At 33.9% G+C, this 15,702-nt stretch overlaps 1 protein-coding gene across 1 annotated transcript in view; it reads right to left on the bottom strand.

Annotated features, from left to right (window-relative positions):
* Nucleotides 1-614: 614 nt before the first annotated feature.
* Nucleotides 615-15,702, bottom strand: part of LOC148271073 (uncharacterized) — a gene marked incomplete at its 3' end in the record, with an annotated part of 40,388 nt that continues 25,300 nt past the window's right edge. Inside the window, exons 2-7 of the mRNA XM_088241873.1 lie at nt 11,960-12,089; nt 8,167-8,328; nt 6,984-7,114; nt 4,427-4,524; nt 1,890-2,042; nt 615-708 (exon numbers count right to left, since the gene is read on the bottom strand). Of these exons, the coding sequence (XP_088097999.1) occupies nt 615-708; nt 1,890-2,042; nt 4,427-4,524; nt 6,984-7,114; nt 8,167-8,328; nt 11,960-12,089 (768 nt within the window). The remainder of the gene's footprint in view (nt 709-1,889; nt 2,043-4,426; nt 4,525-6,983; nt 7,115-8,166; nt 8,329-11,959; nt 12,090-15,702) is intronic.

Raw genomic sequence — 15,702 nt, 5'->3', positions numbered from 1 at the left:
TATAAGGGCGGGCATATTGCCTTGAGGCAATTTCTTCCTACCTACCCAAACCGTTCAGTTTGAGAAAACTACAAGTACATGGACATATTGAATGTTACGATTTTATACAAAATTAAAAACAAAGATTAACTAAAAGAAATTAAAAAAAAAACACTATACTGTAAGAGAGGAGAGGGGATGGGAAGAAAAAAAGAAAGATAAAAGAACAACTTAAATATTTAGATAGTGACATTTCAATCTTGACTTAAATGTAAATAAAGAAGGGAAGTCTCTAACATCTTACCTTCATGGAACAAAAATGATCAAGATACGCTGCAATTGGTGTACCAATGCAGTGCCCTATGCACCACCAGGTGCAGAAAGGGAATGATGATGAATTTTATAAGAAAAATATTTTGGTTGTTAATATTTCATTTCCCACAGTGTGTTATGAGTAAAATTTTAATTTCATATCTGCCATTTGATGACATTGATATTTTACTAAAACACCTTACCAAATTAATAATAGTTTCGAAAGGTTCGGTCTCCAAAGTAGGTGAATTTTTCCAATTATTCCAAGTATTCACTAACAATATAAAGTCATAGTGTAAAAAGGTGATAAAAAGGTGGCTTACAGGTTTCTCATCTCCATCCAATTCTTCTTCTCTTGTGAAGTGCGAGAGGCATTGTGATAACTTCAGTGGTCCTGTTCTACTCGGAATTGGTAAACTAAAATAAACATTTCATAAAAATCATCAATTAAATTAATATTATTTTGAGAACAATGGAGATAATTAATAATGGTGAAAATAATTCAAATGAGACACTGAGAACCTTCTTTAATATAATCTTTTTTAATAGTCAGCAGTCATACTTGCTACCTGTAGTCCTTAAAATATAGCTTGATTAGAATGACAGTTGTCAGCAAAAGTGACATCATAACTTTGTAGTCACATTTAAGGAGTGATTTATATTGACACACGAAAAATCATTTGTCTGGTATGTTAATTTATTTTTTAATACAATGCTCGACATATAAATCAACATAAATATATAAAATCAGCTTTAAAACTAAAATAAACCTAATTATTAACGACGTTCTTACAAGGTTACATCGTTTTGCAAATATATGAGAAATGAGACAAATTGATCAATGCAAGTTGAAATCTCTTTTCCATGTACCTACAGTTCGCACCAACTATGCACAGAACTCTCCTCTGATTCGCTTGACGCGTAATTATAATGTATTTTTCAATAACATAGACATATTTAACTGCAGTAAACTCACTTTTAAAACCAAAATTGAAAAACTATTATTTGAAAAAAATTATGTTTCGTTATAAAAAAAATTATATTTTTACATTATAAATTTAAATTGTTTCTATTCACTCATATCAAACACACACTTACCCTGTCCATAAACCTACCCTCACACCCATATACAATCACACACATATTCACATACCTACCAAAACCACACTCCACTTTTTTACACACGCATCCTCACACAAAAAAAAAAAACTCGCACAAATGCGCTTCTATTAATTATATCTAACTGAAGTGGATTTTTATAATTGTATTTATGTGGAAAACTGATTTGGCTTTATTTTATGTTTTTTTTATAATGTTGTGTATATTTTTTCGTATTGCTGTTGTTTTTCTTAATAAACAAAATTTCTTTCTTAAATTGACCCCCAATTTTTCAGAATAAAAATACGGAGATACCTCATGGTGTACTGGTTTGTGCATTCGTCTGAACTGACTTGAACAACTGATAATCTTTCCTTTATGCTACATATGATTGATTTATGCTAGATTCTATATACCAGCGAAGTGTCCTTTGCATCATCAGGTGGGGATTAGGAAATCATCGATCGAGTTAACAAATAATCAGTGAGAAAAAATCTTACCTTAGATCCCAGAAGGGGTCGAATGTGACGCTAGTGTGATTACAGTGGGTACATCGCAGCGAGGACTTGAGCTGGCCTACAAATATGTCCCCTACGCGACTATCCTCCATGCGCAGGTAACGCTGCCACGACTCCTGAGCCTTTTGAGCATCGCTGAAACATTACAACACATCAAGCAACGTCCTACGCATTAGCCCCAGAAATACCAGCGTACGATATATATTTGAGGGGCGAACTTAACAAAATAACTGCATTTATATTAATTCTACGATTTATATGAGAAAATGTTCCTTGTGTATTAGAGTGGGCCGATGATGTATGAGGTTTTTTATTTTTTTAGACATCAAAGTGAAAGGGGTCTAAAAAGTTGCATTTTGGATCACATTTAACGTAAAAATTATTAAAAAAAATATTCCATACTACTTTTGGCCCTCAACCGAGGTTTGAAGTTTATCACTGTCTGAACATTTTGTTAATTATCTGTGTTGATAAAATTATTTTTTGTTAGTAAAGAAATAACTTAATCACATTAAAAATTCGAACACGTTTTGAAACTACCGAAATGCAAAAAGTTTACACTCCGCGGAACTGATTCCGTTGAGCGCCTGGCTAATATTGACGAAAACAATGGCCTGTTAAAACAATGCTACCCATTTATTACGAAACAAAGTGCAACTCACGCCCTTAAATTCTTATTTAGTAAGGTTTAATGCAGATTATAAAATTTAATTGGACTGATTTTCTTACTTAAATACAAAATGACAGCCGGTTTTGCGCAAAAAATCGACTTTTTCGAAAACTTCAAGCTCTGGTTGAGGGCCAAAAGTAGTATCGAATATTTTTTGCATTCTGAGTAATCCAAAAGGCAACTTTTTAGACCCCCTTTATTTCAAAATTCGGAAAAAAATCATTTCGCCCACCCTATAATGTGTATGCCTGCGTCGATGGTATCAACAGTACACTTGTACGACTACTCAAAACATAAATTAACAACTTTGCGTATGCGTAAGTATGCGCATTTGTGTCGTATTTTCAGTGGCATAAATAGCGCAAGATGGTCTCAGTAATATACGTAGACTCATTCAGAGAGTGTCTCGATGATTTGGGGGCCACACGAACTGAAGTACTCTCCTATGATAGAGAAAATCCAAAAGACGTTCTGAGATATCTCTACATGAGAGAGTGCGGGTATTATCCTCGACTCTACCCGACCGAGTTTCTCCGGGGTATGCTCGGCTACCACAGTTTAGAGACTAGAAGGAATGTGTATTTGACTACACATTTTTATCCATTGCTGCGCGGTATGATCGATAAGATGAGCGTTGGTTTGTATGTTCCTGATAATTACCTAAAACAGCGTCAGCATAGATTGTTTCATATTCCGATATGCAGGACCACCCTGCCTGTTGGAAGGGCTACCGCTATGCTGAACAACATCGCTCTGGATATTGATCTGTTCCATGTATCCGAAGGGGTTTTCCGGAGCAGGATTCTCCTACTACTTTGACATGAGTCTCTTTCATGTATTTTTTTCTTTTTTTATAATATGAGCGTATTGAATATATGTTTGTCATCTATATGTCATATTAACTAGGGGGTTATTCATATGTAAAATATTTCAACAGAGAGGGAGAAGTAAATGCCTAGACTTCCATATTCGCTTCTCAAAAATGTTTTCCCTCTCTGTTGAAAAATTTTAAATACACGTAATAACTATTAGAATGGGTCGAGAACAGCGATTTTTCCAATTATCGAATTCAAACACGGCTCAAAACTTGCGCATTGACATGCTTATCAATGGGAAAATTCTGGTTTGGAAAAAAACACAAAATATACAGAATGATTTTTTTAACAATATTTTGAGTTTGTCCAAATTTTTGTAGACAAGGACTGGACGGATAGATGTTCGAATATGGGCAGAATGGTGAATGTTAAACAGTGCGTAAAGTGGCCACTGAAACCAGCCATTGACAGGTCATAAGCCCTGTAGATGCCTAGACTTCTATATTACCTTATCTTAAAAGTTCTTCATCTCTGTTGTAATATGTTAATAAAAACAGCTCCCTAGGGAGTTGAATTCAGTCCTTGTCTACAAAAATTTGGACAAACTCAAAATATTGTTGATAAATCCACCTGGTCCATGAAGAAGTATAGAAATTGAAAAAATAACATTTTCAGGCGTTGCCTAGTATGTAGGTGAAATAATTCAATTAGATGAATCTCACCCGCATAAATGAAGGTTTCAGCTCTTTACCTTCACAAACATCAACAGATGGAAGAATTAAAGGAATATAGATTTTCGAATATGGGCAGAATGGTGAATGTTACACAGTGAGTAAAGTGGCCACTGAAACCAGCCATTGACAGGTCATAAGCCCTGTAGATGCCTAGACTTCAATATTACCTTCTCTTAAAAGTTCTTCATCTCTGTTGAAATAAATTTTTTTTAAAGATCGGTTGACATTGACTACCGTCGCCTATTAGAATGAGATAGTAAAAAAGCGATATTTATTAGAAAATGTAATCCAAAAATTTACCTTAGATTATCGTCAATCTCTGTCAGAATCGGTTTAGGCTTCACGGTGACCCGGTTCACATCTTCGTGCAATCCTTCCAGAAGGTATCGCAAGAACTCCTGGAAAGGGCGAAACAGTATTTATGTGGATGTGACGCTTTATGCCGTAAAAGAAGCAGCATCTTCAGGGGAACGCTGGCTAAAATCTATGTTATTGTTCTGGGTAAAATGTCCAAACCATAAATTGACAACAGACGCATAAGATAATGAAGTTGAATTGAATGATTGAAGTTGCTGTATACTTCATTAGTGAGAAGCCAGTCAGAGTATAACTCTACAATATGGACTCCTTACTCCTTACTACAACTGTCACCAAAAATCTCTTGAAAGAGTCCAAAAAAAATTCTTACGGTATATAAATTTCAAACTTAGAATCACTCATGAATTTTTAAATTACGATTTTTTACTAAAAACATTAAATTTGTTAAAACTTAACAACAGAAGAAAAATTATAGACCTTTTAAATTTCTTCAAAATTGTAAATTCAATATGGGATTGCCCTGAACTATTCAACAACTTCAGGGTGCCTGGAAGAATGACTAGACAGGTGCCACCGTTTTGTAGCAACAATTCACGGACGGTGTATACTTGTGATGCCGTATTAAACAGACTTCATGAACTCGGCAATAGTTATTCCCACCTATCTGATATATTTAGTGTAGGGTATTGTTCCTATAGAACAAACCTCTTGAACTTTTTCAAAGATAACCTCGAAACCGGTCGAAGTGTAATATTTTTTTTTTTTTAAATTTATAAATAAATAAGTGTAAAATATTTTGTTTAATTATAAGGATTTTTATCCTCCATTTGTTTTAAAAACTATAAAATATACATAGAAATTTAATTCCGTACTTTAATTAACCGTTTAATTATGCACCCACCTTCCTCTCAACATAATATTACAAGGCAACCTGATTAATTTTAAATAACTTCTAAATTATGTATCTTTTTTGGGTGATACCGTGTATGTTGGATTTGATCCGACGTTTCGGCTACCATTGCAGGAGCCATCTTCAGGGAAAACTGTGTTTTATAGAGAAATGTATGTGTTTAAGTACGGTAGCCGAAACGTCGGATCAAATCCAACATACACGGTATCACCCAAAAAAGATACATAATATTGATAACAGTGACCGTGAAAACCTTCGCACCTATTTAACTTCTAAATTATTATGAAAATAAAACTTTGTTATTAGTGTTACATAATTTATTCTTTTACAAGAATACAACTATTGTTTAGGGAGAGTACTCCTCCCATCGACGGGTGATATAAAACTAATATAGTAAACACAGAATATTGTTCACAGTGTCATAGAATTTAAACAAAAAATAAACAAATTAATCAGTGAAACTTAGAGCAGGAGGGTTTTTTCCCCTTATCTAAGGTGTTAGCATATAAATGGATAGTTATCTAAAGTACAGATATGAAAACATGATCAATGAGGGACAGGACGTTAAGTCGAATTTATTTCTTAAAATTTAGCACATAAGTGGAAGTTGCAATAATCAAGTCTAAGATTTAATGTGTGGGAAGACATCGCTCGGCTAAGAGAGTGTTCACAGACGCGTGTCTAGGAGGGTGAGTGGGGTGAGGGGGGTCGCAAAGGGAACATAGTCAATAAAGTCTTTTCAAAATTCTCAATAACATAGTTGATTCGCCGTATCTTTTACAAAATATTGGTTTCCGTTGTCCTCTTCGCTATACTAGATTAAATTCCCTTTTTTATGTACCAACTTGTAAAAACAATTATACCTCGAATTCATTCATTAGACGCACCTGTAGAAATTATAACGGACTCAGTATTGATGTAGACATTTTTAACTGCACGTTGCATTTGTACAGAAAATTTCTTCATGGGGTCGATTATTTGGGATAGTTGCTGAATGTACATCTTGAGTGGTTTATGCTATGCATATGTGCCGCATGTAATGTATATGTTTGTGTATGTTTTATATATGCGTTCATGTGTGTGCGTGGATGGCTCGGAGTGTACATTCGGTATTTTTATTTATTTTAATTTATTACCTCCATGGAAAACGCAAATGTCAACAATTATCTTTTTTTCACTTAAAATTCTTATTTATTTTTTATTTTTTGTCACATTTAATGTTTGTATCTTTTTAATTTATGAAAACTTAATTGGTCTTTTTATGGTTAAAAATTGTTGTTTTTAATACTGATTTTGTATGACTGTATGTTTTCTAAATAAAATAAAATAAAATAAAAAAAAGGCGAGGGGTGGTTAAATGTGTGATTATTAATTAGGTTGTTCTCAGAATTTAAATTTTTGTGAATTTCTATTATTTCTAGATTATTCATATTACTGTCTTTGTTATTAACTTGGTGCAGGAGTTTTAGGGTGTGACTATGAAATGAGTCAAATCTTTTTGGGTCATGGTTTTGCATGTTCGGGTAACAGTACCAGTTTGTTTTACTTTCAGTGCTCATAATTAAATTCGGAAAAAAGGGACTCAACTTATGCCAACACAAATATATGATTATTTGAAAAATGCAATACCTGCGCGTCCTGTTGGCTGTAGCCCATAAAGCGTGGGGCGAATCTTTGGATCTGCGCCTTGAGGGCCGTTGTGTTCACAACACTGTCGGATTCCCCCTCGCGCCACAGTTCAGAAATCACTGTAGAGAATGCTGAAAAATCATACAACTTTTATTTTGGGATCATTTAACGTACATTTTTTTTGTTTTCTGTGTGATACAACAACTCTCATCCATGAAATCAACTCAAACAACGTAACTTCGTGATATATTATCCATTACTTCAATACATAACTCATTAAAAAATAGCACAACGAATTCAGTCGATATTAAATATTCAATTGAAATGTCAACTGGCCGAATTGTTCTAAAAACGGCCACGTCGAGAGCCATGTGTCCTGCAATATGACGCATGAAAGTAAATGGTCTTATGTAAAAAGTACCATCTCAAAGAAAAATAGCCCTTAAGAAATAATGTTTGAAATACTGTTTTCCAAATCAAGAATCTTCAAATAATTTGTGTAATCTGCAACTTTAATCTAGGAAAAAAAACCCGCACTGGGGTTAAGACAGTATGAAAAAATAAGCTGGAATAATCGGCTAGTTTCTTGGCTCACCGCAGGCGCTGGGCGCGCTTTATTAATATCAATATTTATATTATGATAAAGAAACAAACGGTGGAAATGATTAAAAATAAATAGTAATTATTTATTTGTTTTTCTGTAAATAAAATTACAGTAAAACATTATTATTGTCAGTCAAATATAATGGTAAGCTGCGCATAATCGCTTCTATACACGGTTCGCCCCTGGTATTAAGAGAGTGCTTTGAGAATTAGAACACAGAGGTAAACCATGAACTGATAGACGTTGAAATTTTTCACGGGGGTATATATATGAGCGTTAGGACTATGAAGTACAGTGAACAGAAGCGAGAGGGAATGATAATCTGTCCGCTGTCTAGTTTTGGGCCATTTCAGTTGCCTACGACAATCAGAAATGTGGTCATATTTCCTAAGACCAAAAATATACCTTATGAATGTATTCTGAAGTCGTTCAAGTTTATCGAGTTGCTCACAGCTCAAATCAGTCAAGGTAACATCAGCGTAATCTAGAATGGGTAGTAGTGATGCTTGTAAATATACTTCCCAGGTACACAAATTTTTCTAAGGATAGCCGTCACGCTTCAATAAATAAAACAATTACCTTTGATTAGAGCGCCCTTCATACAACTGAGTGTGGTGTTGATGTCAGGGTTGAATTGTTCAGGGTTTCCAGAATACTCCATAAGGGGACGAGTGTTGGAGAGACATTGTATAACGCTGTTCATAAAACACGTGTTGCCGATGTTTCGTAAACCGTTCAGACCTGGAAAATCATTTTTAAATGTTAAAACCGGAAACAACTTGTATAACCACATTATATTTTTATCAAACAAAGAAAACATAGATAAACTAACTGTATTACAAAATAAAGCCTTTAGAATCATTTTGAAAAAAAACAGATACACGAGGGTAAAGTCGATAAATGAAATGAAATTATTAACATATAAACAAAGAATATTTTACAATACAATGATATTTGTTCATAAAATTATAAACTCTAATAAAAAAACAGAATTTTGGAAAAAAATTGATCGGAACCAGCATGAACACGATCACAATACTAGAGAAAAGAACAAAATTAGACTTCCATTTAGGAAAAAGGCAAAGTCACAAAACTCAATTTTATTTAAAGCAATTAAAAAGTATTACGAAATGGAAAAAAATATTTATGAAGAAAAAAACATATCAAAATTTAAAATAATGGTCAAGACATATGTGATAAACAACTTATAAATTAAATATATTTGCAATGTTATTATTAGAACACACATAACAATATGTATGATATGTGTGCCCTACTTTAAGATTTAAATAAATAAATAAATACATAAGTGTGTATAGAGTTTTGTTTGGACAGAGATATTACAATTTTCTGAAACCAAAATTTTATATTTTATTAAGTATGGAGATATCGGTAAGCAAAATAAATAACAGTACAGGTAAGCGTTGTTTTGCGTTGGGGTTCTGAGAGACACCAGCGTAAATAAAATCGACGTAAAATAAACACAAATATAATGGAAGATATAAGGTTAGGTTCCGTGTCAAAATTCTAAGAACAATCTAACAGGCTTATTCAATACATATCCTATATACAGGGTGTTCTTTAAACCCCAATACATATCCTAGATACAGGGTGTTCTTTAAACCCCAATACATATCCTATATACAGGTTGTTCTTTAAACCCCAATACATATCCTATATACAGGATGTTCTTTTAACCCCAATACATATCCTATATACAGGGTGTTCTTTAAACCCTGTCACACCCGAAACCACGATGATCAGTATGGGCAAGAAGACATATTGGCATATTAAAAAAAATATTTAGAACGAAGAAAATTTGTAAAAATATTTAAAAGAACAAATGGTTGCTTACTTCTTGCAGGGGAGAAGCGAGGGGGGCGCGGCCGCGTGGTTAACGGTGTGTCGGACTCCCCCCTCCCCCCTCCCCCCTTCTCTCCTGCAGAAGTTAGCAACCATTTGTTTTTTTTAAATATTTTATTTTTTTAAATTTTATTTGTTCTAAAAAAATATTTTAATGTGCCAATATGTCTTCTTGCTCATACTGATCATCGTGGTTTCGGATGTGAGAGGGTTTAAAGAACACCCTGTATATTCAAAATAAATTATAAATGTATTTGATAGATACAGTTTAAATTCGTTTACAAAATAAATAAATATATAGAAATAATGTTTTTTTTATAATAAATACTAACTCACCAATACTAAATTAAATTATCACACTTTTTTGAAAAAAAGCATCCAATTTCATTTGCTTTGATTGATGCTTCTTTTCTTGCAGAAACATAGCATAAACTAAAAATATTTGAATATTTTCTTAATTTCAATAAATATTAAATAAAAAATATAATTATATCTTTTTATTTTTCTTAAAAACAAAACGAAAACTAACTCGGAACCAATTTCACACGTACAATAGGCTGCTCGCGTACACGGTTATAGAATAAAACAACATGTAAAAGTGTGTCTGCTATTAGACCCGCGGCGCTCACTGTCGTCTACCACGACGGCACCAACCGGCGTAATTGTAAATCGGCAAAAATCTAACCGGCGTAAACGACATTTACCTGTACTTTCAAAACTTTAATGCAATGCTATATCTTTTTGGAACTTTTCAACGGCGTAAACCTTGACTCTCACCCGAGCCACTATAAAGAAGATTCAAGGCATTTGGAAGTTGTGCTATAGAAGAACGCTATCTAGAATCTTACGAAGAAGTGTTAACACATAGACACATAGGAAAAGAAAGTAAATACTTAACACAATCAAGAAAAGAAAACTAGAGTACTTTGGAGGTTTTGTGTGAAGTATAAAAAATTCAGAATTATTTTACAAGGAAAAGTTGAAGGACTGGCTTTAAAAGTTGAGAGTCTCTCCATTGTAGCTACGAATCCATATTTGCAGCGGCTGGATAAAAATTGCCACCATGGAGCGAAGTGGCAATAAAAGAAGAAAAAAGAGGTAAGCATAAATATTATCAATTTTTTGTGTTAACACTTTGAGCACCGGCCGAATACGCATAGAACTTACCATGTGCCCGGCCCATTTTTGTGAAATTTCATGCTTTGTGAAGGGTTTCTTAAACGTGTCATAATTATGAAAATACTGGGTTGAATCAATTGAAACTTCTCATACTTATTTGAAACAATTTAATAGGTTATTTTTGTATGATAGTTTAGCCAGCGTTTGCAATGTTCGCACATATACAGGGTCTCAGTCCTTTTTTTGTGCCTTGTGTGGTAAACCACGTGAAAACACGGGACCGAGACACAACGCGTGGTTATATAATCACGTGTTTACGCGGCTCCGGGTTGCAAAGTGTTAATGTTTTCAAACTCAGTTTCAAAGACGCCAAACACCTATTTTGTTGCAATTATTAAGTTGTCGTAGATCTACTTAGGATAAATGAAATTTTAATAAACTGTTCAAATTATTTCTAAAAAAAAATAAATTAACCCAAATTATGAATTAGTAAAAAAAATGTATTAAGTGTTACAAACTGTCTGGTTTTTTCAAACTTAAAAATGAGAACCAAAATTAAAACAGAATGGTAAAAGTTATACATCATTCAAAAGATAATTTTCAGAGATCACATCATCATCATTCCCTTTCCGCACCTAATGGTGCATAGGGCACTGCATTGGTACACCAATCGCAGCGTATCTTGATCATTTCTGTTACATGAAGGTAAGATGATCAGTCGTACGCTTCAGGTACCGGTTCAGGGACCATGAAATATTATTGTGTAAAAACACCCGTTCAAATAAATATTTCATATCAAAGATGTCGGGAACTGATCCCGAGACCTCTTGTACGGTAGGCAAACGCGCTGACCATGACACCGCGAGTTCACGGAGAATACATTATTGACAAATATGTTAGTGTTAACATAAGTTGCGTCAGTTTTTTCCAAATGAGGAAAACGGTAGGACAATATAAAAAATAAAAAAAACAAATTAGTAAATAATTCATAGCATCTTCACTGTACACTGCGGAAATAAGGCAAACAGTTTTGGCAGCATTATTCTCTCGATTGAACGCGAGCAGGAAGAGGTGTCGAAAACGCTCAGTTTTATCTACTTGGCGTTGCATTTTGAAGGCTTGAATGAACTCAAATAAACTAATATTAACATGAAAGCAAACACAATATCTTGTACAGCAGAAAATTTTCTTTAAAATGACGTACAACCTTTACCATTTTGTTTTACTTTTGCTGCCCATTTTTAAATTTGAAAAAATTTAGTTTCATAATAAAAATTTGTTTTTCTGAATGGTATTTTTAGGACTGAAAAATTGTGAAGCCGTGTTCTTGCACCAGCAGGGGGGTACGGCGATAAAGTTCAGTTTATTTTATAATCGTGAAACCACTCACCGCTGGTCTTGCTGAGTTGCTCGACGCCCACGCTGGAGTTCTTCCTATGGCTCAGGGTGACCAGGGTTCCACAGGACGACGGGGACGCCTGGCTGGTCAGGGGAGACGCCCCCCGGGACACTCCGCTGTCCTACGGGAGAAAAAGCCAACCGCCTTCATTAATAGACTGGCAATACAAATGGTACACCTTGGTCGGATCGTTGTTTCTCAATATTACCAACCCGGAGTGAGCTCGACCTTTTTGACTTAAAACTCCCCTCACATGGGAGACTTGTATTTAAAATGTACAGCCTTGTTAGGGTCTGTGTCCATTAGGACGAAAAATACAGTTTTTTTAAAAGCATTTAAAGAAATTAATCCATCCTTATGAGGATGATTTGTGCCATATTGGTACAATATGTAAATTATAAAACTGTTTCCCGGATTGAAAATTTATATAAGAATAACAGTTTGAAAACTGCCACTCTGGAGACATAGCTGTTCAGTGTGTGAAATATTCGGGTTGTGGTCCAGTGGCTAGTGTCGCGGACTCACGTATCAAAGGCCCGAAATCCGCTTCATGATTCCCATTCGAATTGAAATTTTTGTGAAAATTATTACGAAAGCAAATACATTTTTTTTAAAACTCTTTTTAAAAAAAAAATAGAACCACAACTCTCAATGAGCATTTTAAGACTCAATGGCTACTCTCAGGCAAATATCTAGTGGGGGTAAATCCACCTTGTGATGCAGTGGTTAGCGCATTTGCCAACTGTGCTTGAAGTTACGGGTTCGATTCCTGGCAGTGTCAACATGAAATAAGTCATTTGAAGGTAGGTCACTACAATATTTTACTGTTCCTGGACCGGCACGTGAAGCCTAAGACTGAAAACCTTACCTCAATGTTACAATTATCAATTATTCATACAACACACAAAAACAAAATACATGCAACATAAAAAAAGCTTAAAAGGGTTTTGTATCAATTGAATAAGCAACTTGGAGATTGACAATGTATGTATTTGTATTGAAAATATAATCAGAATGTAATGTGTATTTTAAATTAAGAAAGCGCTGACCTTACTAGCCGCATCTCATATTCATCAAATATTGTGTTGCCCTCAACAATGTAAAATAATGAGATTAATGAAATGAATAAGTCACTCAGATACCTACATAATATTAAAATTCCTAAATTCCACACAAGTCATGGTCAAAATAGCTTTGTATTCAAAGGTGTAAAAAATTATAATAATCTTCCTAATGAACTAAAAACCATTAAAAATAATATATCAATAAATAAATTTAAAGTTAATCTAAAGAAATTTTTTGAACTCATGTACAAACAACATTAAATTTTAATTAGTATGAATGTATTATTGTTTTATGTTTTTTCTTTATATATCCTATGTTTTTTTTTCTTTTCATGTACTCGTATTTAAAAATATATAAACTCTCATAAATAAACAACTAAAACAGCGTAAGTCACTCTCCAAGCACAAGAGTTAGTCTCTTTTTTTGGAGAGTTACAGTGATAACATTTACTAGATGGGTAAAAGTAGATATGTTTGGAATTTTACAAAAACATGTACTTTTTATGAAATTTATGATTAAAAAAAAAATAAAAAAAGATAATTAATGATTTTTTTAACACATGCAAACATTAGTGTGAGAAAGACATATGCATAAAGTGAAACATCTATATTCGTCATTAATCAGTTCCCGGGCCGCAATTAGAAACGTCATCTTCATCAGTATATTAAAAGTACAAGCAGTAAAATGGATATTTATGTATAAAAATGTGTACTTCTTATATTTTTCAGGTAGAAAAATTAATTTGACTTTGTAGAGAAAATTCCAGATAAATGTTAACTTCCTATTATAATACGGGCCCTGGGCCTCGATTATGATGGGAAGATAAAGACGTCATACCTTCACCTTGACGGTATAGTTGAAGATAAATTCCCTCTAGCGATTATAAAGATTTACTACCAACCCACCTTTAAGTTTTGGGTAGATACATCGATATGAATCAAGGGAAAGCGTACGTCACGGTACACATATCTACGCTCGAAAATGACATAGCTTCAGTATGACGTCAAAGTTGAAGATAAAAGTCTCCCGACCGACAAAAGGTACAGTATCGATACCCCCACCATGAAGTTTTGATGTAAGTACATCATTTTATACCGACGAGTCTAGAACCCCTCGATACGTTTATCTACGCATTAAAAGTGTCAAAAATTTTGTTCCACCGAGCAATTTTTCCTTTAATTATGATTTATTATTTTTTTTTATTGTTTTGAGGTTGGCACTTTTTTTCATAAAAACCAATTAAAAATATGAGAGAGAAATACGTAAGTTTTGAAGTCGAATTAAATTCCGACATAACTGTCACTTTAATGAAACAAACGCCTAGATGTGGAAATAATGTCGCTAGGTTCTGTCCTATTAACAAATAAGAGTATCTAGACGTCAGACACAGATTATATGTGTCAGAAAGTTACCACTCTAAAACAATAATTTAGTTATTATATTTTTTCCATTTGTTTTGCTATCTTTCCGAGTGTATGTATCGAGACGTTATAGGAGCCGGCTTTGTAGTCGATCGGTACAGATCGGTAGATACATACAGACGATCATTAAGTGTACCGTCTAGGTGATTTCCAAAAGTCATGCAAAATTCATGTTCAAGCGAGCATTTTTTGCTTGAATTGGAATTTATTGGAGTCTATAATCGCTTTGAAGTGAGCACTTTTTATTACAGAAGCCTATTTAAAATAAAAATGACAACTATTTTAAATGTTAATGACGTAAGGAACGCGGACTAATTGTTTGCGGTCATTCCATTGGCTTGTTTCGATCATATGATGTGGATATGACAAGCAGGTAGAACATACCGAGGTAAGATACAGATAGTACAGAAGTTAAGTATACCGCCTTGATATATACAGATGAAGAAGGTGTTTATAATAGAGGCACTGGGGTGCTATTCTCAATCTTCTCTACACCCTAGAGATTGATTAATTCGGGAATTTTTATTTTTTGCATGCGTTTATACCTTGCTTCATATCTGACCACAATGATGATTAAACGTCAAATAAATATGAACATGTGAAATCAAACATGATAATTTTCATTAATATAATGGAAATATAAATGGAAAACTTTATACATGTATGTGTTCGATCACAAATCACTTTCCCGGGAAGGTTGTTCCATCGCTCCAGAAGTCGGTTTGTCAGGAAGTTCTTCCCGGAGTTGGAAGCGAAGGAGGTAGTGTTCAATTTTAATGAATGACCTCTGAGACAGCGGTTATTATTCATAGGAAACACCGATAACTTCAAAATATTATTGGTAAAGGAATCTGTCATTTACCAGGCACTATAAGATTGTGTTAGGTTTATTTGTTTGTCTGTACACTCCCATGCAATATGCTAACATAATGTAATATTCTAAATGATGGAGTCAATTTTGTACGGCTATATTTCCTGAATCAAGCATAAATTATATGTGAAGATCTAAAGAGCAATTGGAAAAGATAATGGAAAAGTTTCTTCATTAGAATATTGAACCTTCAATTAGCAAAAGGATTTGTTGTCGGTATTACCGATGACGTACGATTAATGGACACGTTCATTCTTGACTAGATCGTGAAAATATTAGTACGAGAAAGGAATATTGGCTGTTCATTAACTCCAGAGAACCATGCGCCGACTATGTTCTAGGACCCGGTTTGTCTGCTCTAAGGTCTGAGAGATTAT

The sequence above is a fragment of the Micrasema longulum genome, unplaced genomic scaffold, assembly GCF_059751315.1.
Source record: "Micrasema longulum isolate JH-2025_06_02 unplaced genomic scaffold, ASM5975131v1 h1tg003131l, whole genome shotgun sequence".
NCBI lineage: Eukaryota > Metazoa > Arthropoda > Insecta > Trichoptera > Brachycentridae > Micrasema > Micrasema longulum.
This window is presented reverse-complemented; position numbering and strand designations above follow the sequence as displayed.